The sequence below is a fragment of the Pseudorca crassidens genome, chromosome 21 (assembly GCF_039906515.1).
Source record: "Pseudorca crassidens isolate mPseCra1 chromosome 21, mPseCra1.hap1, whole genome shotgun sequence".
Taxonomy (NCBI): Eukaryota; Metazoa; Chordata; class Mammalia; order Artiodactyla; family Delphinidae; genus Pseudorca; species Pseudorca crassidens.
The window spans coordinates 5,891,494-5,918,272 of NC_090316.1; the positions used below are offsets into that span (position 1 = coordinate 5,891,494).

At 47.3% G+C, this 26,779-nt stretch overlaps 1 protein-coding gene and 1 long non-coding RNA gene across 3 annotated transcripts; one reads left to right on the plus strand and one right to left on the minus strand.

Moving 5' to 3' along the window:
• Nucleotides 1-360: 360 nt before the first annotated feature.
• On the minus strand, nt 361-14,148 carry GINS4 (GINS complex subunit 4). Of its 2 annotated transcripts, none has more exons than XM_067721442.1 (8): nt 13,977-14,148; nt 13,210-13,324; nt 8,263-8,349; nt 7,330-7,443; nt 4,230-4,327; nt 3,977-4,065; nt 1,546-1,636; nt 361-1,455 (listed from the first exon to the last, which is right to left on the minus strand). In XM_067721442.1, exons 2-8 carry the CDS (start codon nt 13,303-13,305, stop codon nt 1,359-1,361), a joined length of 672 nt encoding a protein of 223 aa, XP_067577543.1. In that variant the 5' UTR covers nt 13,306-13,324; nt 13,977-14,148; the 3' UTR covers nt 361-1,358. The 2 variants fall into 2 exon arrangements, with proteins under 2 accessions (XP_067577543.1, XP_067577544.1); XM_067721443.1 differs by having other exon boundaries at nt 14,101-14,127.
• Nucleotides 14,149-14,307: 159 nt separating this feature from the next.
• Nucleotides 14,308-26,590, plus strand: LOC137215891 (uncharacterized). Its single transcript, XR_010939475.1, has 3 exons — nt 14,308-14,443; nt 15,994-16,175; nt 24,015-26,590. It is a non-coding gene; the product is annotated as an uncharacterized lncRNA (long non-coding RNA).
• The last annotated feature ends 189 nt before the right edge of the window (nt 26,591-26,779 follow it).

A 26,779-nucleotide genomic window follows, 5' to 3' on the forward strand; every position in this document is an offset into this window, starting at 1 on the left:
AGGTAGAATTCGTTTCTGCCTCAGGGCCTTTGCACAAGCTGCCTTTTCTGCCTGGAAAGCCTTTCGAGTTCTGTGTCTGGCCCCTTCTTGTTATTCAGACCTCAGCCTAATTCAGTGAGATTCACTGAAATCAGTGAGAGCCTCTCAGAGCACCCAGTCATGCTGGTGAGTCCCCGTGAGCCCCCCGTTCTAAGTCTCTTCAAGGCACTTCTCCCACCTGAGCAGGGTCAGTGACCATCTCCTTCTGGCTTGGAGCCCCAGTGTGGCGGACTGTGCCCGGCATACTGTGTGCTCACTGCACATTTATTTAATGAATGGCTGAAGAAGGTGAAAACGCTCTGGAGAAAACAAAGCACTGCGTGAGATATAAAACGTTTTTATTAACGAATAAAACCTTCCTTGCTTTCACTTAGTGATTTCTCTTGGAAATGACAGCAATATTACACTGATTACTCCAAGAGCCAACATCATGTAGATGAAAACCTGCCTTTGCATCGAGCAAGAAAGACTGGAAGGCAGTTGCTCTGTATCACGTTTCAAGGGAAGACAATTCACGTGTGTACATCCCTCTTCGGGTGTCACCGAGACACTGTCCACTCACCGAGGTTAATTTCATCTATTCCCCTTGAGAAAGTGAAGAGCCTAAAAAGGAGCACCTGCCGCTGAGGTGGCGGTGTAGGGGAGCTGCTGCTGCTCTGCCCCCGGGGCCCTGGTCAAGGCTGGCACATGTCCTGCAGGCTGGCCCGGGAGACCGCCCGACGCTGCAGTTCGCCACGGGGAGGATGCACCTCACTAGACTACACGCTGGGAAATGCCCACGGGCTCCTTCTGCCATGAAACCGAGACCTAGTTACTAGTTTATTGGTTGTGATGCTCAGTTAGGCACGACAGAAGTTGGCTTTAAGTGCGAGAGCAGAGGCTCCAGAAGCTGAGTTTACACGAGTCAGTGACATACCATACAGGGCGGCCACACGGTTTAATCTATTTACACTCTTCCTACCAGGAGGGTTGAGGGAGCGCTCCTGCAGCTGTCAGGTTGGGGCCCACCAGTCCCCTCATCACAGGCAGCGAGGCCTTTCTATGCACCCCCTCGGCCTCACTTTCCTCAGTTCAAACACCACCACGAAGGGCGCTTCCGTGTCCCTACCCAGCCGCGGGGTCGGCAGAGCGATGACCCCACCTGCTGATCCTGGCTGGAGCAGCCAGGGAGGGATCTGCCCCGAGCGGATCTCAATGCCCCAGTGACCCATGGCACTGCCGGGAAAAGTTCCCATCCTCGGGCACCGGCTGACACGTGGGGTTTCCAAATACGTTCTCCAACGTGCCATGTCCTCACTCTTGGTTAGTTGCTTCCGGTTTTAAATTAGCTGTACGGCTCCAGAAGCGACCAGGGGTGCGATGGTTTTGTATCGGATCAAGTGCTGTGAGCCCTCCTCCAGGTCGATCACATAGTCCCTGGAAGAGAAAACAATGTACCCGCGGAGCTCGGCTGCAGCCCCATGGGGAGGAACGCTTCCCACCATGCACAACGCAAACGCCACTCACCTCTGCTCATCTGTTTCCGGTTCTACCAGTATGTTTTCTTGTCGCTCTTTCACCCTCAGAAACACATATGAATCCAGATCTGGTTTGGGAACTGCCAGGAGGACGATAGTGTGATCAGAAAATGCTCAGCTGACAAGATCGGGATGGAGAAGCTGCTGGGATTAACTGCCTCAGGCACAAAGGGAGCCCTGATGTAAAAGCCTCTCGGGGGCAGGGACCTGAGGAGGGATCTGGCTCCTTCTAGAAACAGCACGCTTCCCTCAAGGTTTCACACGGCACCCGCTCATTTGACAAGTGATGAGGCCCTAAGATCTGCAGGGTGCCTGGGAGGAAGAGCGAGGGCCATGGGAGAAACACGCGTGACGTCTTAGGAGGACAGAGTGTGTGAATCGGGCCAGAAAGTATGTCTGTATAAAGGGTGGGAGGACTGGATGTTAGGGAGGCTGGGTCACACGGCGATGGCCTTGAACGTCAGGGAGGTGAATACGGGCTGCGCGCTGTAAGCATCCCTCCCTCTCTACCACCAGCCAGCACTTCACCACGAAGTGCCCCGCGCTGGCAGCTCTCCAGCCCTTCCCTGCCTCCGGCTCCGTTTGTGCCAAGAGGACCCCATCACCTGCGGGGTCCGGAGAACCCACCGGACAACTCAGTGTTCAGAGCCCAGCTCAGGTGTGGGGCTGCCCTCGGTTCCCTGTCTACGGGAGGGGGGTCAGGATAACTGACCACAAAGGTCCAGGGAGGGTCCCCTGGGCTGCTCGGGGGTTCTGGGCCTGCCAGAGACACCAACTTCAGCAGGGTCAGCTGGGCCCACTGGGCTGCTGCTGATGTGAGGAAACCCTCGAAGGATGCTCGGCTACAACGCCCTTCCACGACCCTGCCACTGTGGTCTCCGTGCTCCAGGGGGCATCTGGGCTACGTGAGCAAGGCTCTGATCTCACGAGGGCAGGCTGGCTCCCAAACAGCTCCAGCCCTAGGCGCCCAGCTCTGGTCCTTGGAAGGGACCCAGGACAAGCGACACATGAGCGTCAGGAGGTGTTGGCCAGCATCAAGTAGAAGCAGCTCTGGGGCAACGGCCTGGACCCGGCTCAACTGGATATGACAGGTGGTGCTGGGCAGTGATTAGGGACATGGTCCTTGCCCCACTCGTAAGTGCAGACAAAAGAGGCTAAACTGGACACGGACTGGGCCTCCTGTGTCCCTCAGGCAGTTCACCAAAACGACCAGTTCAGAGTTCCACAAGCCCGGCACGCGGTGGGCTTGCTCCTCGTGTCCCCTCCACGATGACACGCTGAAGCCCCGAACCCCAGTACTTCAGGACGGGAATGGATTTGGAGGCCAGACCTCTAAAGAGGCAAAATGAAGCCGTCAGGGTGGGGTCCTGATGCAACCTGCTGAGAAGAGGGACAGACAGCAGGGTGCGTGTGCAGGGGGCGGCCGCCTGCAAGCCAAGGAGAGAGACTCGGGGAAACCAACACTGTCAGCACCTGACCATGGACTCTGGCCTCCACATCTGTGAGAAGATCCATGCCGGCTGGTCAGGCGCCCCCGTCCTGTCAGTGGTACTTAGCTGTGACAGCCGGGGCTAAGTCCCCCGCCAGCGGCAGGGCTCAGGGCGCAACCCCCAGGCTGGGTCGGCGAGGGACGCTCAGGGCTCGGCTGTCGTGAACTCAGCTTGGGAACCTGTGGACTCCAGGCCCCCGTGAGGTCCTGCGTGGACACGGCGAGCTGGGAAAGGCCGGGGAGGAGGACTGGAGGCCACAGGCCAGGGGGCCTGCTGGCTGACCCAAGGTTAGGGGTTACCACCAGGGCTCCCCCCGCCGTGGCTCGGCAGACTTTCAGGGGACCGAGCAAGGGGGCGAGAGGCAGAGGAGATGGCCGTACTTCCCCCCCCCGGCGCCTCCCTGCCGTCTGTCCTGCTCCCCTTCCCACAGCCGGGAGGCTGCTCACAACCGAAGATCAGGAGCACTGAGGGACCCCCGTAGGCATCCCAGCCTCCCAGCTAACGTCCCCCCCGAGGAGACAGGCCCTGCATGGCCTGGAACCTGTGAGGGGAACGCTGCTGCCCCCGGAGACCAGAGACCCCGGCATCTTCCTCGCCCAGAGGAGCCGAGCACAGCATGGACCCTCGGGAGGTGACTGCGCACGAGGGTGAGTCTGCACTTACAGTGGCAGCTACGAGAATTTCCTCTGAACCGGAAGAACACAAAAGTGATGCTGAACTCGTTAGCCCGGCGCCTGCTTTTCACGATTTTTGGTTTTTAACCCAGAACCCTTCCCCTCTGTCTCTTTTCTGCTGATCTATCTATGCACCTATTTGCCCATGTTCGAGAGAAGAGAGTGGAGATGAAGATGCTATTCTAAGACACCTGCAGATACGTGGGGTGTAAACTACGGCCCCTCGGGATGTCCGAAAGGAGAATGTTCTGCTCACCTGCCCTCAAGAGGTCCACCTTCTGTAAATTAGGAGGCATGTGCTTTAAGGCAACGTTCTTTAGGTAGGTCTCTGTGTTAGCCATGTACCTGAAACACACAAACCCACATCGCAGTGACGACACGCCCCGGAGCCACCAGGGCTATAAGACCAACAGCAGTGGCCCTGCGGTTGGCCTCAGGGACACAACCACCAAACTCACACTGGGAAGCCAGGGAAATAAAGGCGGGTCCCACGCTCGCTGCTTACTCACTCTCTGGCGAAGGCAAACTCTTCCGGAGAAAGGCTGGAAGGCTCCCCCTCACGGCGTGTTCTCTCCTTTTCAAGGACGTGAGGGAAAAACCTCTCTATCTGTGGGGACAGGAAACACCTGTCAACGCTTTTTGCCATCAGCAAGTTCAATCAAGTGTGTCATCGAAGGTCTGGTCTGATTCCAGTGGCACACATGCTCGTTTTCTGAAACAGGTCGAGGTTAATCTAGAAAGTGACTCTTAAAATGACACGTTTTCATGGTTGAGACTCTTTCTAATCATAAGACTTACACACTGGACTTCACGAAGGCAGGTTTCAGAGTATTTGGAGCAAAGGCCAGGGCTCAAAAAAGGAAGACAGTTTAAAAAGGATGAGAGGCTTTCATGAAAGAAACTCTGGTGAGACAACTGGAAATGGAAGTTAAGAGAAAGGAAGGGGCTGTTACCCAGCACTTCTATGTCACTGTACAGACACAACTGTACAACCTGTGAAGTAAAACAGATACAGAGGCTGGAGAGACACACACAGAACATTTAAGCAGACAGAGAGTGATGCTCGATTATAAGACTGTAACCAGGGACTTCCCTGGTGGTGCAGTGGTTAAGAATCCGCCTGCCAATGCAGGGGACACGGGTTTGAGCCCTGGTCCAGGAAGATCTCACATGCCATGGAGCAACTAAGCCCGTGCACCACAACTACTGAGCCTGCGCTCTAGAGCCCGCGAGCCACAACTACTGAGCCCATGCGCCACAACTACTGAGCCTGCGAGCCACAACTACTGGGCCTACGTGCCACAACTACTGAGCCCACGCACTTAAGAGCCTGTGCTCCGCACCACAACTACTGAGCCCACGCGCCTAGAGCCTGTGCCACTGCAACAAGAAGCCTGTGCACTGCAATGAAGAGTAGCCCCCACTCGCTGCAACTAGAGAAAGCCCGTGCGCAGCAACGAAGACCCAACACAGCCAAAAATAAATAAATTTATAAATTAACAACAACAACAAAAGAAACAATATAACCAGCAAGGATAAAACCCACAATGAGGTGAGGCTTGGGAAGCGTGCTAAGAACTACCAGAAAACAACAACAAAGCTAAAAGCTACAGAAAGGTGTGTGGTCAGGAACCAGGAAAGGCAGTCTCATTTGCAGTCAAAGCTCTCACGATCACCTCCGCCAGGGAAACGCTCTCTGCGAGCAGGACCACGATGATGGCAAGGAGGAGCTGAAGGCCCAGAGAAGGCAGCACTTATCCTTAAAGCGGTGAGGTCTCCCGGCTCGGACGCACTGTGTTCCAGGATGAACTAAATTCTCGTCTGTACGGAGTTTGAGTGTGTGAGGCACCTTCTCCTGTCCTATGTGGATCACCGCTGCTACTGTGTCACTTCGTGCACTAAAAATACATGCCATTTCAGAATCTCAGAGTCACTGAGTTCAGAAGAGGTGGGAAAGATTAGAGGCAGACACATTTCCTGATTTTCAAAAATACAAAGGAGGAGACTCTTCCAACACACATCAGTGTCCTTCATGTTGTACATGGCCTTACAGATAGACGGTCTGTGAACTCAAAGGAAAGTAGCGGTGCGCGTGAAGAGCATTCACCTCACCACACGCCTCAAAAAACTGAGCGGCCTGGCAGCTGAGGGTGGGGAGAGGCGTAGCGCGTCTCAAACTTTTCAAAATGCGTGATGATGTCTTTAACGTCCTTGGGGACAAGCTGTAGCAGGGGTGCTGGGTGACAGCACAGACTAGGAGACGCATAAATGAGTGAAAGAAGAACACAGATTCAACTGACAGACGCCCATCGGCGGGGAAGGCTCTGGCGGGACATCGATCACTGGCCCAGTCCTACTAAAGAACCAGATAAGATCTCTGATGACACACTCATCAAACTTGCTGAAATAACTAATAGGCTAGGTGACAAGACTGGGATCCAGAGACCAGGGAAATGGCCCAAAAAAAGAAGCTGAAAAGGGACAAGTACTGAGCCCTACACTGAGGGGTCAAAAATCAAGCCATGGAAATACAGGAGTGACGGGATGGCGTAATAATAATAACAACAGCTTAAAAACTTCCAAAGAGGTTGGTGCTCATGGCGAGTGCGGAATGAACCCAGGGTGACGTGTCCGTCAGACGCTACATGACACTGGGTGGCGTTACTACCAGTCTGATACCCACAAGGGAAGTGATCATCCTGCTTTTCACAAAAGTGACCAAACTACAACGGGAACTCTGTTCCATTGTAGGTGGGATAATTTAAGAAGGATACTGATAAACCTTTTAAGGGAAGAGACCAGGAGAGTAAATGGAAATAAACGGCTGAAATGTTTAGCTGAGAGGACTCTCGAGAGCCTTCTGAGCTGTCTTCAGTATCTGAGGCGCGTCCACATGGTAGAGGGTACGGCTGGCCCTTGAACAACTCGGGGCTTGAGTGTGCCAGCAGCCCTCCCCTCCCCCTGCCTTACAGTCGGCCCTCCGCATTCCTGGTTCTGCACCTGGATTCAACCAACCTCGGATCACTTTACAGCAAATAATGAAAAAATTCCACGTATCAATGGACCCACGCAGTTCACACCCATGGTGTTCAAGAATCAAGCATATTTGCTTTGTAACAACTAAGAGGACAAGTGGAACCAAATGAGAAGAAACTTCAAGGAGGTAAGAACTTCCAGGGTTAAAACAGACGTCATTGAAAATAAGCATGTGTTGCCGTTTCATTTTTATAAGTTAGACGGCCATAGAGATATAGCTGAATGTCACTAGCATGGTCCATTTGACATTGACTTAACGACAGATGCAAAACAGTTCTTAAAACCAGGTCCCCTCTGGTCAGTATTCCCTGTTCATCCACTGCCAATACCTCCACGCTCAGCACCGCCCGACGGTCACTCTGGGGGGGGGGGGGGGCCGTTCGCGCAGCAGACAGACTAACAGTGTCCCTGGAGGTGGGAGACAACCGTGCCGTCGATGCTTCTCCAGAACAGTCCCGCCCTCCCGACTCTGGCTCCCCTGACGTGGGGCCTCAGCACCACCTGCAGGCCCTGGACCCTCCCGCTCCTCCCAGGACCCTCAGTCCACACGACAGCTGCCCCCTGCCCCCCGACCTTCATGAGCCGACACCGCAGGTAGCTGCTCAGGACGAAGCGGATCCTCTCCATCTCCATCTGATGGATGCTGACCTTCAGGTCCCCCTTCTTGGCCCTCCTGAGATTTTCTTCCTGTTAACAGAGAAAACGAAGTTTGTAAAAAACATGAGAGTCAAAGACTAAGGACCTTATTTGTTCAATCAGCGCACAGCCCATCATCGCTGGCCACATTAAGGAGTCACACAGGCTACATTTAGGTCAGAGGAGAACAAAAAACTCATCGTTTAAGGGCTCTCATTTCCTTCTAATTTCTTAACTACACAAACAATACATGACCATAGTCTCACGACATAAAGTGCAGACAGCACTCGTTTACTTTTAGAAAATGACCACTTGAATAGAATCTGAATCTGGCTGGTCAGAAGGCCCCAGAAGAACCCCAGCCCGAGTGTGAAGGAAGCAGCAGACAGAAGAAATGTCTAAAGGGTCTTGGAAGTAGTTAAAACACCAGCTGAGAAACTGTAAAATACCAACGTTTCAAAGCCACCCTGAGGCTGACAGTGACTAAAGCCTGGCTCATCTAAGGCAAGGGCCACACACTCAGAGGCTTCGGGGCCAGGCAGGTAAGGTACCTGAGAAAGGTGGGCAGCCAGGAGCTGGGGGCCTGGGGAGCACACTGGAAGGGGCGGTCCCTACCCTGCTCTGGTCAGCTGTTCTCGCGTACAAATGCAGGAATGCTGAGGACAGGTTTTTAGAAGCTGACATCCAGATGTTCATAGGAGCTCCCAGGCTTTGTAAATGTAGGTAATTAATTCAACATTAAAAAATAAAAAAAAAACCCAAACTAGGCTGGGCCCAACGGAACAGATTTGCTTTCAGCCTACGGCCTCTCACTGTGCCGACACACCTTCTAAGCTGCCCTCCTCTGAACGCTGAGGGGGCACCTCTTACCATGTGCTGCAGCTGCTCCATGACACATTCTACGATTTCCGACTTGTTTTCCAGCAGCTCAGGGGCAAACTTTTCATTCATCCAGGCCTAAAAAAACAATGCCCGAAAAACGCACAAAGGGGCATTACTCACAATGGAGCAAAATAACCCTAGGAGTCAGTACTCACCCCTAAAATCACAGCTGCCTCAGCAAAGAAACTGTCTACCGGTTGGAAATACTGGAAATGCTTTGAAGACAAGCTATGTTTAATGATGGCTTTTTTATTTCCTTTAGTGGAAAGGCTGTGTTGTCAGTACACCTATGGCTGAGAGGAACCCTACCTGGTGTCCACTCGGTACCTGTCACCGGGCACCAGTGTCTGTATCTGCTATTGCCCACCAGGGGGCACCAGCGCCCTCCCATTCAGCTCAGAGCACTTTATAATTTTTTTCATTCATCACTATCATAACTGAGATGAAATGGATACAGTTATCCTTACCTTGCTGATGAGAAAACACAGATTACGTTATTTACTAACTTCCCAAGAGTACAAAGGATCACAAAGGAAATGGAGATTTATCTATTAAGCAGTTTTTGGAATAAGACGTTAAATCCCTAATTTATGACTTAGGCCCAGATGCTTGGTATGTTTCAGAAATTACCAAGGCTTAGGGAACTGAAGTATCCACTGGGGACTGAGGAAGCTGTACGTATCTTTCAATCACAGGAAATTGAGTTCTAGAATAGCTCAGAGTTACAGGCCAAGCACGCTCCAGTTATTCATTTTGACACACTTAAGTGTCTGCTTCTTCAATTACCACCATTCAGACGCATTATTAAATACCAGTATTGCTACTATCATAAAATTTTTTTTCAGGTGCTCAAGCTTCTGAAGTGTTGCAGACATATAAAATTAATCAGAAAGACAATCTGTCTTTTCAAGTAGCATAATGAATGAGAAAAGATCAAACTGTCATAGAGAACTTATAAAGCAGGAGATTTTCTTTTTTTATATATAAATTTATTTATTTTATTTATTTTTGGCTGCATTGGGTCTTTGTTGCTGCACACGGGCTTCCTCTAGTTGCGGCAAGCAGGGCTACTCTTTGTTGCAGTGCGTGGGCTTCTCATTGCGGTGGCTTCTGTTGTTGCGGAGCACGGGCTCTGGGCGCGCAGGCTTCAGTAGTTGTGGCTCATGGGCTCTAGAGCGCAAGCTCAGTAGTTGTGGCACACAGGCTTAGTTGCTCTGCGGCATGTGGGATCTTAGTTCCCAGACCAGGGCTCGAACCCGTGTCCCCTGCATTGGCAGGCAGATTCTTAACCACTGTGCCACCAGGGAAGTCCAGGTTTTCTTTTTACCTGACTTTATTAAATACTGAATAGGTACAAAAATATTTATGAAATACATAATAACATGAAGAATACTGATAAACACCTATGTGCACATAGCTTCATTAAAGAGTATCATCATCATTTTACAAGTCCCCTTGTGTCCCCTCCCTCCTCAGAGGTGATCATTAGCCTGAATTTAGTGATTAATTTTCTGTAGTTTCATTACTTCTGTTTTTATCTCTCCGTGGTGCTTACCAACCTTTCCATGACAGGGCACTCCAAGAAATGACAGCACTTGTATGGCATACTGGGTAAAATGGAGTAGATTTGGGGGAGAGTTCTCATTTACAGTATGAAATCATGGTAATAAAACATGTAACAGTAGGGCAAAGTTTATATTAGTACAAAATGCTCAAATAAAATCTTTTCAAAATTTTTAGTGAGAAACTTGTATTTAAGTTCACAGTCTTTTTAAAAATAATCAAGTTCTCTGTTTGAAATGACTGCATCAAAAAAAGTTTAACAACAGCCTGTTTATCACTGTTACGGGTGAAACTGTGCCGCCTCCACCTGCCGATTTGTATGTTAGAGCCCTAACTCCTAGCACCTCAGAATGTGACTGGATTTGGAGATGCAGTCTTTTAACGAGGTAGTTAGGTTGAAAGGTGGTCATTAGGTGGGCCTTAATCCAATACGGCTGGTGTCCTTGCAGGAGAAGAAGAGGACACAGACACGGAGTTTCCCAAGGCTCAGTTGCTGGTACCTTCTTTCCTTTATGTACATTCACTCTCTATGGGAAATTATCTACAGAGAGGACAGAGCACATGAGGACACAGAAGACGGCCGTCTCCAGGTCCAGGAGAGAGGCCTCAGAGGAGACCGTGTCAGCACCTTGATCTCCTCTCAGATAGAAGAGCCTCCAGAACTGAGAAGATAAATTTCTGTCAGCAAAGCCACCCAGCCTGTGGCACTTTGTTAGGCAGCCTTAGCAAACTAATACGACCATTAAAATGAGAAACTTTGCATTTTAGGTATCAAGTTTTAAATCGTATTTTTACCAGCATTCAAGAGTATCCTACGTATGCTCCCAGAGCTGTGCTCATCAGTGGCCTGTCAGGCCGGCCCCGAGGCCATGCTACACGGCAGCTGTCCAGGCGGTGGCTGCCCTCCGGGCAGGAGAGCATCAGGCCGCAGGCGTGACTCCTGCTCACCCCCTGCCAAGGCCGCCAGACCCCACCCTCCTTGGGCTCCCTCCCAGGGAGCCCTGAGGACACCCAGAAGATGCCAGCAGTCTGGGCCCGGCTGACCTGGAGGGTGAGGGTCAGCATCTGAGCCTTTGCAGAGCCTCAGCATGTGCAGCACCACCAAGTTGGCAAGCTCGGCCCTGGACGACAGCTTTGCAAGGGTTTGAACGGTACACAGACGGTTTCTTCAGCAACTTATCTTTTGTTCTTCTGTGTGATGCTCCTGACAGGTGTCCATGCTGTGGCAGGAGCTTTCACTCATTTTACTGCTGTTTTTCTCCCTCGTTATGTGTATATGCCGTACTCTAGGTATGCACCCAGGAGTAGAATAATTCGGCCACAAGACACGTGTGCCTTCTTTAACCTGACCAGAAAATAACGTTCATTTTTTAAAGTGACTGTACCAGGTTACACACACACCGTGGTATACGTGTGCTAAATCCTCTACATCCTTGCCAACACTATACTGTTCACCTTTTTCATTTCTACCACTCTGATGGGTATAAGTGATATCTCATTGGGTTTTAAATTTTCAGGGTGTCTGTGAATCTCCTGAAATTACATGCAAAGTTCTGCATGGGTGTATATGTGCATTATTCTGGGAGGGAGGGCCAGAGTTTTCACCAGATTCTTAAAAAGGTCTGAGACATAAATTTTAAATGAACTTCCTTGGGTTTTATCACTCACGATGGCATGTAACGGTAGGAAAGAATGAAGAATCCTAAAGTAACAAACACGAGAGAGCTCTGGAAAGGGGCGGTGAGAGGGAGAAGAATAAGGCAGCAGGTGTAGTAAATCAAAGAGACCTGGTTCACATCCTGGCTCTGCTGTCCTTGTGTGACCTTGGCAAGTTACTTTACACCTCTAACCTCTAAGCTTCAGTTTCCTCATCTGTAAAATGGAGATGACAAAAGTGCTTGCCTCAGGGCATTGTTGTACTGATTATGACCACTTGCACCTAACATTCAGTGAGCGCTCAGCACACGTCAGACAACACTCTGAGCTCTTCACACATAATACCCCATTTCATCCTCACAAGAGCTCTGTGAAGCAGCCACTATTATTACCTCCACTGACAGTCAAGGAAGTGCTAGAGACAAGCTATACAACCTGCCTAAGTTGTAAAACAGACGAGTGGGGACTTCCCTGGTGGCGCAGTGGTTAAGAATCCGCCTGCCAATGCAGGGGACACGGGTTCGAGCCCTGGTCCGGGAAGATCCCACATACCATGGAGCAACTAAGCCCGTGTGCCACAACTACCGAAGCCCACGTGCCACAGCTAATGAGCCTGCACGCTGCAACTACTGAAGCCCGTGCGCCTAGAGCCTGTGCTCCACAATAAGAGAAGCCACAGCAATGAGAAGCCCGCACACCAAAACAAAGAGTAGCCCCCACTCGCCGCAACTAGAGAAAGCCCACGTGCAGCAATGAAGACCCACCGCAGCCAAAAAAATTTTTTTTTAATTAAAAAATTAAAAAAAAAAAAAAACGAGTGACATGCAGGGATTTAAACACAGGTAGTCTGAACTCCAAAACTACCAAGGTCTCCTCAGACAACAATTGTGAAGAGCCCTGGCACACAAGAAACACTCAATAAGCCACAGTGATTATGACTAAAAGGAGAAACAGCCCAGAAGTGGTTTGAGGTAAGCAGTGGAAACATACAGAACGGTGGACAAAAGGAAGTATTTGGAGGAAAAGGAAGAATAAGACCAGTTTTCTCGGGCTTCCCCGGTGGCACAGTGGTTAAGAACCTGCCTGCCAATGCAGGGGATACGGGTTCAAGCCCTGCTCCGGGAGGATCCCACATGTCGCGGAGCAACTATGCCTATGTACCACAACTACTGAGCCTGCGCTCTAGAGCCCACATGCCACAACTACTGAAGCCCACGCGCTTAGAGCCCGTGCTCCACAACAAGAGAAGCCACTGTAATGAGAAGCCCTCGTGCCGCAACTAGAGGAAGCCCGCGCGCAGCAACAAAGACCCAATGCAGCCCAAAATAAAAATAAATAAACTTAAAAAAATAAAAAAGACCAGTTTTCTCCTAAAGAAGGTGTTTCAGCACTTTCTAGACCTTACAAGTCTCTACCAAGCACTTCTGCGGTCCCCACAAATACCAAGCAGATCCTTTGCTCTGTGAGCTGTTCTCGTAAATGTCCCCAAAGCTGACCCTCTCTGGCCCCACTTGAGAATTTTGTGTCTGCCATTATGAGGTTTCTATCCGGCTGTCCCCCTACTTCCTATTTCTGTGTAGATGGTAAGATGGCGGTCTCTCTTCTCTTGAAATAAGCCTAGAGTTCCATCACATTTCCTGATTCCTGACATTTGCACAGCTGGACTAAATAAAAAGGCTGAGCTTGGAGCAGGGGGATTCTGTTTGGACTGCTTACCTGTTCCAGCCTGTCAATGAGCTCTGCAGGGGTCAGGACCACCTCCTCACTCCCCGCATCAGAGTCCTGTCCCGGGAGATCCAGTTCCTCTGTCATCTTCTCTGAAACCAGGAACCTAATAAATAAAAGAACCCATACAGTGCTGTGTGTTCCATTTCTTTTCAAGAATATGCAACTACGTACCTGGAAAAGGGAAAGGTTTACTGCGGTTGTAGAGGCTCACTGGCAGTGGCTAGGGAATTCATAGGTTTTGGTTTTGTAATTCTTCACCTCTTCGTTCAAATCTTAGGTCAGGGACCAATTTCTCAAAGCGATCACTCCTTACAAGGGCTTCCACGTGCACCCTGAATTGAGCACCTACCACACCCTGCAGTAATTATCTGTTTGCCTTCCAGAAGGAGGTCCTCTCCTCGGGGGCTGCGTTCACTTCAGCTCTAATATGAATCCTGGAACCTCTAAGGACTGGGGACACAGTGACCTGTGCAGCCCCTGCGCTCAGCACGGCTCTTCACTAAGAGCAGGCAAATAAAATTGCTGGGAGAACCAATCCATGCCCGTTTCCTGGAGCCACAAGGCCCAGCAACATCTGTCCGGTCAGTGACCCAAAGGGCTTAGGAAGGCGGGTGGTGGGGACGAGGGCGCGTCCCCGGAGCCTTAGGGACACCGAGAACACATTCCTCCCGCTCGCCTCCCGGGGCCACGAGCACAGGGTCACCTCCTCCCACGAGGCGCGCGCGCACTCCCAGCGGTCCCACTCGGACGCTCACCCGGTCCTGGGCAGGCTGCGAAGGCACCCCGGGTTGGCGGGTGGCGAGGGCCGGACCCTCGCGGGAAGCAGCCTGAGGAGCACCGGCCACAGAACGGTCCGCGCGAGGCCTTTCCGGGACGCACCTGACCCTCCACTTCTCAGCTCCCGCGCTCCTCTTGGACACTTCCCGTCCGGACTCAACGTCACTGCGCACGGACGGGGCTGACCAATCATGGCCAGACGGCCCCGCCCACCCTGGGGCGGGAATTGCGTCCCAGTGGCTCGCTCTCCGGGCCACTTCCTGAGTGGAGGCGGGCCCGAGTTGGGCCCCGCCCACCTCGTCCCGGCTGGGGTGTGCGGTGCCGGATGACACCTCCCAAGGACCGTCGGCAGGAGGCGCCTGGTCACCGAGGCTGGGGGCTCCGGCGGCGTGGGCTTTCCCGCCACCGGTTGCAGCCGTCCGCGTGTGCTCTGGCCGACAGAGAGGTGGGCTGTGTTAAATCAGGCCGCTTCCACCTCTTGGGTCGTCTTCACCCACTTCCCTTGTGGCCCTTCTGGTTACCGCATATCTGCAGGGGCTGCACCTGTGGCCACTACTCCCAGCTCTAAAAGCCTTTAGGCGAGTGGTTCTTAAAACGCGGTTCCAGACCACCAGCAACAAATCGGCTGGGACCCGAGAAAAATGCAAGTTCTCAGACCAGTCCGAGAACTGCGGAATCGGGAACTAGCGGGGGCCGGGGGAGGAGGGGGGGAGACGGTCAACAGGTTCATCAGGTGATTCTGAGGCAGGTGAGCTTGGAGAACCATTGCTTTAGGCAGTGCTTCCATCCCAGCTGCTCTCTAGGTTATATTGACATTTACAGTTTATGCCTTCTGCCTTTACTGTAGGGCAAAGATATATATATATATATATACATATTTTTTCTTTGTGTGATTATAGTTTTTCATCTCTGAATTGCTGATGCTTTTCTTTCTGCTCTCCTTTGTTTTCTGTGCAAAGTGTCGCTTCTGGCTCCCCTAGAAGTGTCTCTTCCCCACCAATCTGAAGATTCTTTGTGATGTGATTAGAAAAAAGAAGTCCGGCTAATTGACCGACTGGGTAGTACCTGCCTGATTACAATAGTGTTATAAAAATAATTACAATAGAATATACTGAGTGAGAGAGTGGGCATATTTACAAAGGGCTGAGGAAACTGGGGGACAGCAAAGAGGTATTCCAAGGGAAGGGCCCTTTGAGCTGTGCTTGCAGAACGAGTTTTGTTAATGACAGATGATGGCCTTTTCCAGGTCCATTTCAATTCTGTGTTGCAGTGGTTGGTGGCCCAGTGGTTTTTAGTTGTGGCAAGTTGTGTTTTCCCAAGAGAGCTGCTCTGACATCAGCCTTATCCTGAACTCTTCTGCTCACACCTCTCCATCAAGAGGTGGAGTTTGTGATCTCCCCTTTTTTAAAAAATCTTATTTTGTTGAAGTATAGTTGATTTACAATTGTGTTCATTTCTGCTGTACAGCAAAGTGATTAAGTTATATATATATATATATATATATATACATATAAACATACACATGCTTTTTCATATTCTTTTCCATTATGATTTATCCCAGGATACTGAATATAGTTTCCTGTGCTATCTGGTAGGACCTGTTGTTTATCCATTCTCTCTGTAATAGTTTGTATCTGCTAATCCCAAACTCTGAATCCTGAGTCTGTTTCTGTTTCATAGAGAAGTTCATTTGTGTCATATTTTAGATTCCACATAAGTGATATCATATGGTTTTGTTTTTCTCTGTCTGACTCACTTCACTCAGTATGATCATCTCTAGGTCCATCCATGTTGCTTCAAATGGCATTATTTCATTCTTTTTTATGGCTGAGTAGTATTCCATTGTATATATATATACCACATCTTCTTTATCCATTCGTTTGTCGGTGGGCACTTGGGTTGTTTCCATGTCCTGGCTATTGTAAATAGTGCTGCTATGAACACAAGGGTATATGTATCTTTTTGAATTAGAGTTTTGTCTGGATATATGCCCAGGAATGGGATTGCTGGTTGTGATCTCTCCTCTTCAATCTGGGAAGATCTTTGTAACTGCCTGGACCAAGAGAACGTGGCAGAAGTGATGCTGAACGGCTTCCGGAGCTGAGTCATGAAAGGTGGTGCAGCTTCCACCCACTGTCTTTCTTGAGCTGCATCCCTTGGGAGCCGTGAGCTGACAGGTAAGATGTCTGGCTGTCCTGCAGCTGCCATGGAAGGTCCACGTGGAAAGATCACTTAGAGGTGGAGAGCCATGTCCAAGGAACCCCAACTGTTCTGTCCTTCAGATGTCTGAGTCGAAGGAGCCTTCAGATGGTTCTAGCTCTTAGACTTTGAGTGACCCCAGCTGACCCTAAAGGAGCAGAGACAAGCCATCCCTGCAGAGCACTGCCCAGATTGCAGATTTGTGAGCAAAATATAGGTGTTTTAAGGCCCTAAGTTTTGGGTGTTTTTTTTAAATTTATTTTTAAATTGTTTTTGGCTGCATTGGGTGTTTGTTGCTATGCACAGGCTTTCTCTAGTTGCGGCACGTGGGCTTCTCATTGCAGTGTTCTCTTGTTGCGGAACATGGGCTCTAGGTGCTCAGGCTTCAGTAGCTGTGGCATGCAGGTTCGGTAGTTGTGACGCACGGGCTCTAGAGTGCAGGCTCAGTAGTTGTGGTGCACGGGCTCTAGAGCGCAGGCTCAGTAGTTGTGGCTTGCAGGCTTAGTTGCTCCATGGCATGTAGGATCTTCCCGGACCAGGGATCGAACCCGTGTCCCTACATTGGCAGGCGGATTCTTAACCACTGCGCCACCAGGGAAGTCCATTTTGGGTGGTTTTTAATCAGCATTAGAGGACGTGAACATTAGTCTCTGAGCACAATCCCATTCTTCCATAATTCTCATTCCTACATAGCTTTGCAATGGTCTTTCCAAATATTCCTTAAGTGTTCTAGATTGGAGTCCACTCACGGATGACTTCCCTGTATGAGTACCCATTGCTAAGTTTGCTCACTCAGAGTCTTCGCTTCCATGGTGCCAACTGCCACCCCAGTCTCCCGCTGTGCCCCAGCTGGGGAGCTGGCGTCCAGCGCCTGCTTCCTTACTAAACAGGGCCGTTACCTGGGACACATCACTTCTTTGGGCTTCGATCAGTTGTACTTCCTGTCCAGTGAGAACAAGATGTGCCTTCCTGAAGGCAGAGGGATAGATACAAAATTGGGCCCCCCCTTTCGCTTCTAAGATCTTTGGTTCCAACTAATATTCATCAGATAAAATCACTCTAGAGTAAAATGAGTTGGCAGACAACGATTTCTGCTATGTAAAGAAGGAGCATTGAAGGAGACGTTCCAAAGAGGATCGACAGAGCTACCTGTGGGCAAGCAGCACAAACTTCTGGTGGGACGGGTGGCCTGTGAAGTTCAGGAAGGTGGGAGAAAAGACCCGGCTTAAGTTACATTACGTTAAATGGAGAGAAAAACCAGGAACATCTGGTGGACGTAGCCCCATTGTCAAGAAGTTTTAAAAAATAATTACATAGCCGTGCAAATGGAACGCCTTTCATGAAAATGATCACGTGAAAAAGAGAATTACATAAGTTATGATAGCAGGAGGGTAAAGTTTGATGGTGATGTATGGAATTGCAGGACAGAATTTACAGGCAAGTTCTGATGATGAAAAAAGCAAGTGAACATGCCAGCATGGATTCAGATGAGTAAAACATGAAGCTACCAACATAGCAAAAGAAGGAAGAAGCTAGTGCCCAACGGTGAAGAGGATACAGAAAATAGGACCCTGTACAATTGAAGAAAGTCAATGCAATTTCCAGATACTGCTCAATGAAGGAGTTGATTGCACTTAAAGACAAGGCAAATGGAAACAGCCAAAATATATGTGGATAGGTATGGAAGTATCATTAATAAGAATGGACCTAATTTTTTTCAATCACTAAGGATAAAAGACAACATATACATATCTATACAGTACCGTGAGCCTTTTTGAAGATGATGCTTTCTAAATACAAAGTAATACCATCATCACTGTTCATGTATCATCACTGCCCTTGCTCATTTGGTCAACAGCTGTTTCTCAATGTTTCCTTCCTCTAAATTCCATCACATTCTTGGTCTTGATACCCTCACAAGCAAAGCACTAAGTCTTGGGGAGTGTATTCGTTAAGCAGAGTTTAAGCCCCAGTTGTTCTGAATGAATGAAGACTTGGCCTAAGGATAGGAAAGGAAGAGAGCAACTTGCATTTTTAAGGAAAGCAGAAAAGTACTCTTAGAATATTTCCTTTTAGCCTCACAAGGAAAGCTGTCGACTGGTGAATTATAAGTATTTTTCTGGCCGATGGTAAAACCCCATACACAGTTGTATGGCTGGGATGCTGGAAAACTCAGGAGGTCAGAGCCCTGAAAAATGTAAAATCTGGGCAGTGCATGATATTTCTAATTCCTTTTTCCCCTCAGACTTTATAGCTCCTCATCCCTTACTCAAAATCCATCTTTAAAGCACATTGAGGGCTTCCCTTGTGGCGCAGTGGTTGAGAGTCTGCCTGCCGATGAAGGGGACGCAGGTTCGTGTCCTGGTCCAGGAGGATCCCACATGCCGCGGAGCGGCTGGGCCCGTGAGCCATGGCCGCTGAGCCTGCGCGTCCGGAGCCTGTGCTCCGCAACGGGAGAGGCCACAACAGTGAGAGGCCCGCGTACCAAAAAAGAAGCACATTGAATTAACCTATATATGTTTCCAATAAAGATATAAACTTTTCAAATGTCTTCTAAGCTTTGAGATCACAGTTTCAAGAATAATGTGGCTTTGTACTATTGTTTAACCAAAAAAAAAAAGGCAGGTACAAACCTTTAATGCTCTTATTCTCCTCCCGCTCCCTTGTAGGAGCATGGTGAGACCCTCTTTCCTTAGTTCGGTCTTAATGTGTTTCTAGTTTCTAGCACAGACGCGACCTTCACCTTTGTGTCTTGTTGCCTTATGGTTGATGGGAGGATGCCTTTTTTCCTCCCAAGCCCAGAATGAGCCTTGGGAATAACAAAAAGAGTCAGTTTGCTGTGGAGGGGAACCCATCTTCTGAAAAGAAAGCTGACTCAGGAAATAGAGCATCTGGCTTTGACTTCAGCTCTTATGAAGGCTCCCCAGCCCTGGGCAAAGCTGTAGATGCTGTCTCCTCACTTTGCCTGAGCTTTGTTAACGAGGAAGCAGAGGCTGACACCAGCCAAGGCTGGCACCTCCTCGGGCAGAGTGTAAGATTATGTTCTCTCGTCCAGTCTCGAAGCTTTCCTTGGAGGGGCGTGGACAGAACACCTCAGGCTTAGACCACTGCAAGGAAGCGGGTTGTTGGAGGCTGGAGGGAATCCCCTGAGAGGAGTCGGGAGGTTATGTGATTTTAGTCATGCTCTGAAAGCAGCAGTGTTGATTTTCTTGTTATTCGGTGTTTCCCCCTTACACCCTCTTTGCTCCCTTCATGTGGAACTGCTCAGGGACATGAGGGATTTTGTGTCCTCTCTTTGCACCTCCTGTTCCCTCCTTCTAGGCTTCTCTCTTTCCCTGTAACCACCTAACGAACTCGTACGCATCCTTCAGGACTCAGCCGAAGTACCTCTTCCTCTGTGAAACCATCCCTAGCAATTAGGTCAGTGTATATGCCTTACACTATACCTTACACTATTCTGATATAGCATTTATCACACTATATGGCAGTGTTAACATGTCCATTTCTCCTATTAGGTTGTGAATTCCCTGAAGGTATCCCCAAATCTAGCACAGCACCCCTCATTCCCACGTGCATTCATTTCTTCATTCAACAAATATTTCTGAGCATCTAGTGATACTTGAGTATCTACTGCCAGGCCCTGTGTAGGTGCTAGAGATAAAGCAGTGAATAGGAAACACAAACCATATCATGGGAGACAGGCAATAAACAAATATCAATTGTTTGTCAGGAGGTGATAAAATAAAGCTGGGTAACACATATAGGACATTAAGAGGAAGGACATTTTAGATGGTTGTCCATTCAGGCTGCTCTAACAAAATGCCATAGAGTAGGTGTCTTATAAAGAACAGAAATTTGTTTCTCACAGTCTGGAGGCTGGGATGTCCAAGGTCATGGTGCCAACAAAGTCAGTGTCTGGTGAGGGCTTCCAAATGGCTGTCTTTTCACTGTGACCTTACATGGTAGGAGGGACAGTGGAGCTTTCTGGGCTGCTTTTGTATGGGCACTAATGTCATTCATGAGAGCCCCACCCTCATGACTTAATCACCTCCCAAAGGTCCCACCTTCTAGTACCATCACCTTGGGGGTTAGGGTCTCAACATGTGAATTTTGGGGGAACACAAACATTCAGCCTATAGCAGACTCCCTAAGGAAGTGACATGTGAGCACAGCTTGCAGGAAGAATGAGTCACTTCCAAGGAGACGAATGTGCAGCACTGTGAGGAGATCCAAAGGCTGTGCAGTTACTTGCTCACTGCAGAATATAAAATGACCATGAATTTTCCTTTTTTAAAAAAAAATTAAATATATCTTCTGAAAAACTATGGCCACATAGCATTTATCAGGCCAAGTAGAATGATTTTCTTAATGATTTTCTGGATAAGAGTCAAGCAAAGAGAAATGTGACCTTTCCATCAAGAAATATGTGTGCCTTTGTGTCATGAACCTCTGATGAAAAGCTTCTATGTCTACGTGCTGGGCAGGTCCTCATGTTTATTTAGGGTCCACATAATTACTCTAGGGAATTGTCTCTAGGTCTAAATGAAAACCAGGCAAACTCAGTATTTCTAAATGCTTACAGCTTAGGGCAATGCTCTTTTTCTTTGTTTTTAAATATATAGCCATAGGAAAAAGCTAAAGGGTAGCATTACTCAAGAATGTACCCTGTATTGGCACATGAAAAGATGCTCAACATTGCTAATTACTAGAGAAATGCAAATCAAAACTACAATGAGATACCACCTCACACTGGTCAGAATGGCCATCATCAACAAGTCTACAAATAACAAATGCTGGAGATGGTGTGGAGAAAAGGGAACCCTCCTACACTGTTGGTGGGAATGTAAACTGGTGCAGCCACTATGGAAAACAGTATGGAGGTTCCTCAAAAAACTAAAAATAGAGTTGCCGTATGATCTAGCAATCCCACTCCTGGGCATATATCTGGACAAAACTCAAATTCAAAAAGATACATGCACCCCTATGTTCATAGCAGCACTATTCACGATAGCCTAGACATGGAAGCAACCTAAGGGTCCAGATGAATGGATAAAGAAGATGTGGTGCATATGTACAAAGGAATACTACTCAGCCATAAAAAAGAATGAAATAATGCCATTTGCAGCAACGTGGATGCAACTAGAGATTCTCATACTAAGTGAAGTAAGTCAGACAGAGAAAGACAAGTACCATATGATATCACTTATATGTGGAATCTGAAATATGACACAAATGAACCTATCTATGAAGCAGAAACATTCACAGACATAGAGAACAGACCTGTGGTTGCCAAGGGCGTGGGGGGTGGGAGGATGAAGTGGGAGTTTGGGGTTAGCAGATGCAAACTATTATATATAGAATGGATAGATAATAAGGTCCTACTTCTATAGCACAAGGAACTATATTCAATATCCTGGGATAAACCGTAGTGGAAAAGAATATGAAAAAGAATGTATAACTGAATCACTTTGCTGTACAGCAGAAATTAACACGTTATAAATCAACTATACTCCAATAAAATAAATTGAAAAAAAGAATGTACCCTGTATCAAAATTCCATTCATTGTTCTTCATTTTCATGCCACACCTTTCTTTGTGTTAATGGATTGTAGGCATGGCACCATTTTGAGAACTTCACCTAACGAATGAAATGGGTCATTCCACTTCAGACTAAAGTTTATTAAAATAATTTTTTCTGTATAGAGGCAACTGTTAGAATACAATCAAGTTTGTCTGCATATAGATAGTGGTTTCCCTGAGCTGACAATATACAGTAAGATTTATTTAAAAATTTTCTTAAGTTCCAAACTTTCTAATTAGAGTTACAGAGATGAAATTGTATTATAATTGTTACCATTTTGTTTTCATTTCTACACGGAGGATCTATAAATGATACATCTCTTGAGGTGTCAGTACGTGAAATAATAAGGAATAAGAGGCTTGGGTTAATATAAAAATGTGAAATTTAAAAATTTGTGACATCTTAAAAACTTTTGGCATTGTATCTAAATTTCTTCATTTAAACACTTACAGGTTACAGGTTTCTCACTGGTAAAACTAAACATTTTAATTGAGTTCCGTATTCACCCTCTATCAGATGGCTAAAGAATGGCATGATTAATTATGTTCCATAATTTTACTATTAAATTAGCTAGAACAGTTAATGTATTGATAATAATTCCACCTTTAGGGTATCCAAAAGTAATTTTAAAAATTATATTTTCAGTTTATGCTATGTTCAGTCAGTTATAAAAATATTTTCAGCTGAAAATACTGAAATTTGGTCATGAAATTGTGTTACTTGTTGGTATCTTTGGAAACAAGAACCAGAAACCTTGGGTCAGTTGATCTGTCAGAGCTGCTCTTGCTGTGAGCAGCTGTCATCCTGTGAGCTGCTAACTCAGTAGAATCAATAAGATTTGGATGTGACCCATGGAGCTCTGTGAGGGATGAAATTACTTTGGACTTTTCCCTGTTGGTGGGGAAGTGAGATCATACATTTCCCAGTCACCCTCTTTGTTTCGTCTTAGACATGTTTACTTTAAGAGAGAAATTCAGCTTGACCCTGAACTTTACCCTTAGCTAGAGGCTGCTTCTAGGCTACAAGTTTAACTCATTTCTTTTAGAGGCCTACTCACATACCTATGAACAGGAATAAGCTAGTTGTCCATATTTTTCACTTTTTTTTTTTGGTATAAGTAGAACTAGCAGGACTCAGAGGCTAGTGTCTCTTGACAATGAGACCAATGAGACTAACAGACCTGAACACGTGGAGGAATTACAGAGACCTGAGTGAAGTCCTGGGGAGTGGGGTTGTATGTGTGAGTGTGAGAGGTATTGTGTAAAATGATCAAAGCCCAACCTGATACTGGAGATGTTAACTGGTATGCATAATATTTAGGATATGGTCATTTATGTTGACAAATATATGTAGTTTTTTCAAATTTTTTGACTTTTTTCTCTTTTTAATTTCTTTTTTTAAATTATTTTTTATTTTATATTGGAGTCTAGTTGATTTACAATGTTGTGTGAATTTCAGGTGTACTGCAAAGTGATTCAGTTATACACGTACATATATCTATTCTTTTTCAGATTCCTTTCCCACATAGGTTATTACAGAGTATTGAGTATTACTTTTTTTTTTTTTTTTTTTGCGGTACGCGGGCCTCTCACTGTTGTGGCCTCTCCCGTTGCGGAGCACAGGCTCCGGACGCGCAGGCTCAGCGGCCATGGCTCACGGACCCAGCCACTCCGCGGCATGTGGGATCCTCCTGGACCGGGGCACGAACCCGTGTCCCCTGCATCGGCAGGCGGACTCTCAACCACTGCGCCACCAGGGAAGCCCTGAGTATTACTCTTTTTGATTGCAGTATAGTTGATATACAGCACGTAACTGTTTTAGTAATAAACATTTTTTAGGCATTTGATGAAGTATGGAAAACAGTAAGCCATTTAACATCACAAGTTCAATCTAGGCCCTGCACTCCTTTTTCTGACCCCATCCCGTCTCCCCCTCCAGAGGTAACAAGTGGTATTCCTCACTCCCAGGCATGTTTACATAGTTTATCAAAAATAATATGATAATATAAAAATTGTGTGGTGTGTGTGTATGTGTATCAGTTAGGATAACTCATGGAGTGTAGCCATAAAGCAACTTTGTTTTTGTCCCTTTACATTTATTTGCTGGGTATAGTTCTTCCCTGTCCATGGATGAAAACCGAGGAAGGTCCATGATTGCTCTTGTCAGTGTTTGTTGGAAAATAGAATCCCATGATCACTGTCCCAATTCAGTAATTAAAATGTTTTGTTATCATCAGAACGCCCCTGGAGAAGCGTGCCATACTGGGGCTTCACATGGGCCTCCCATGGCCGCCTGGGCACTCAGCCGTGGCCGTGGACAGATCGGCGGTGGAGAAGTCCACGTGGTTGAGCCACATGCTCCCCCCACCCCGCTGCAAGGACCATTTCAGGCGGCCCCACAGAGCAAGCACCAGGGAGGTGGGAAGAAGCTGGCAAACAGAGAAGGGTTTTCCACTTCCGCAGTGAGAAAGAACCTTTGCGGAGGATGCTCTCCAATGGGCACTCATGTGGCGTGGATGTCCTCACACTCTGAACCTGCTCCGAGAGGTCCTCACCAGGTTCCTCTGCTCCTCCGGGGCTGCGGGCTGACCCGCTGGCCACGCCCTGGATCAGTGCGCACACTCAGATCAGGCCCTGCGCATCCCTCCCACCGGCCGAAGCTCCAGGAAGCTTGGACCAGGGAGCCGGGTTGAAGCTGTGCACAGGTCAGTTTTCCAGAATGTAGCGAAGACACCGAAGGAGAAAGGATCCGAGGGGCAAAGAGACTGTCCCGCCCACCGCACGTGAGCCTGCGTCCAGCTCTGCATTCTGTCCCATCTAATGCGAGTCTATTCTTGCTCCAAAGCCACGCATATCAGCTCTAGGACTCGGCATGCCTTACTAGTTGCAGGGCATGTCCCTTCACTTTCCCTAGAATCAGCATGTCAAGTTCCATTAAGACAAAACCCAAAAAACCCTTATTGACACTTTGTCAGGCCAGTAAGTTCTTCAGTTCCTAGTCAGCTTGTCTGTTAAGTGAACTGACTAGATTAAGTTTTACCCTGTGAGCCTTTTAAATGTCCCCAGTTTCAGAGGCATTTTTATTTTCTGCCTCTGCAGCTGCGTTTTATTGACACCACACATTTCCTTGATAAATAAAAGAATTGTATTCACTTCAAAATCCACGTAGAACTTGGGAGCAGAAAACAATGCACACAAGCAACTTTTTCTTTTCCTCAGAATTTTCTCAGTTTCTATCAGGGATCTGATTATTTTTAATGTATAGCTCTGGCTGGCAGGGGTTGGTAAAGTTTCTATCGTCAATATGATTGCTGTTGATAATTCTGGTTATTTAAAAAGATGATTTTTCCTGTCCTCAAGTAGCCCCTCCGTATCATGAGATATGAAGTGAGGATTTTTCTCTGCAGTATTAAAAGTGCCCCAAACATCCTGTTAGGCCTTTCCTGTTTCACTGAAGCACTCCTCATTTTAAAATTACACAGTAACTTCTACAATAATGTTGCTTTTTCATAATCCTTCAAATATCTAAGAAATTAGGAATTGGACTAAATAAAACATTTGTAAATTGTATGAGATGCACAAAGATGTGCAAGAGTTGTGCACACCAATCCTTTAATTGGAAAGAAAAGGCCACAATACACCTAGGTTTCTGAGCCCTTGTGTATCACAGAATCTGAACTCCTACAGTTATGCTGTTTGGCATTTATTTGGTTGTTCAAAGAAGACTAATTGCTAAAACATTGTGAATACAAGTTATGATGTTCATTTCCTGGCAATAAAGTGGTCTGTGAAAACATGAAGTAACAGAACAGAAACATTAAGAACAACAGATCTGGACTTCCCTGGTGGCACAGTGGTTAAGAATCCGCCTGCCAGTGCAGGGGACTTGGGTTCGAGCCCTGATCCGGGAAGATCCCACATGCTGTGGAGCAGCTAAGCCCGTGCGCCACGACTGAGCCTGTGCTCTACAGCTCGTGAGCCACAACTACTGAGCCCACGTGCCTAGAGCCCATGCTCCACACAGGGGAGTCCACTGCAATGAGAAGCCTGTGCACCGCAAGGAAGAGTAGCCCCCGCTCACCACAACTAGAGAAAGCCGGCGCACAGCAACGAAGACCCAACACAGCCAAAAAAATAAATTAAATAAAAATAAAATTTAAAAAAAAGAACAACAGATTTAGCAGCCAATGGACTGATTTTTACCTGCCATCCCTGCCCCAACTGCCTTTTAAAAAAAAACTCTTTGTATGAGAAACAAAAAGAAATTCTTCAAAGTGATTTATTAATCTTAAGATTAAAGATTTCACTATCAAGGTAAAAAGTGATAGCACAAAGTTAAATAAATTCTTAACAAGGTCCATAAATACTTATTACTCAGATACTATTTAAAAAATCTGAAAATTCTGCTGGCATCAATTTGTTTTAACTTGACAATGATACTTAACTGAAGATCTTTGGTTTTGTCCAATTTATAAAATTATTTCTTTTTGCAAGTTGGAGGCTTAAAAAACTTTAAAGTAGGCATTAAGTTCCTAGTTTCCTAGTTTGAGGCAGAATTTCTCAGAACTTCACATCTGCACCATTTAAGGTTTATGGGAAGAACTTAGGATACAATACAGAAGGGCCATGACCTTTATTTGATCACTAATTCTGTTTACTCATTTTGGAGCAAAATGTCCTATCCTAGAACTTGGGTGGTCTAGAACCTACGTTTTGGCACTCACCATTCATGGCAAATACGATGTTAATCAGACATTTGCTATCCTCTACACCTTTCCATGTTTCCAGTACTGCAGAGTGCTACTATATAGCCATTTACTTCAGCTCTTGTGGGAGGAATAAAATCCTTCACATTTTACACATCTGCAGATTAAAGTTGGTCATTGTGTAATGGTTATATTTATTGATGTTTATCCTCCAGCCAGGCACAAACGATGAGGAACACTTTGACCTATTTCAATTAGTATTTATACCATTGAGTGGCGATATTTGCGAGCCTGTT

What these genes read in the sequence shown, in the direction of transcription:
- GINS4 (XM_067721442.1), bottom strand. Translation starts at nt 13,305, where the DNA reads ATGACAGAGGAACTGGATCTCCCGGGACAGGACTCTGATGCGGGGAGT. An exon ending in TGGAGCAGCTGCAGCACATG is followed by an intron (nt 7,444 to 8,262) that starts GTAAGAGGTGCC and finishes CTCTGTTAACAG; the next exon opens with GAAGAAAATCTCAGGAGGGC. An exon ending in GAGTTTGCCTTCGCCAGAGA is followed by an intron (nt 4,066 to 4,229) that starts GTGAGTAAGCAG and finishes TGTGTGTTTCAG; the next exon opens with GTACATGGCTAACACAGAGA.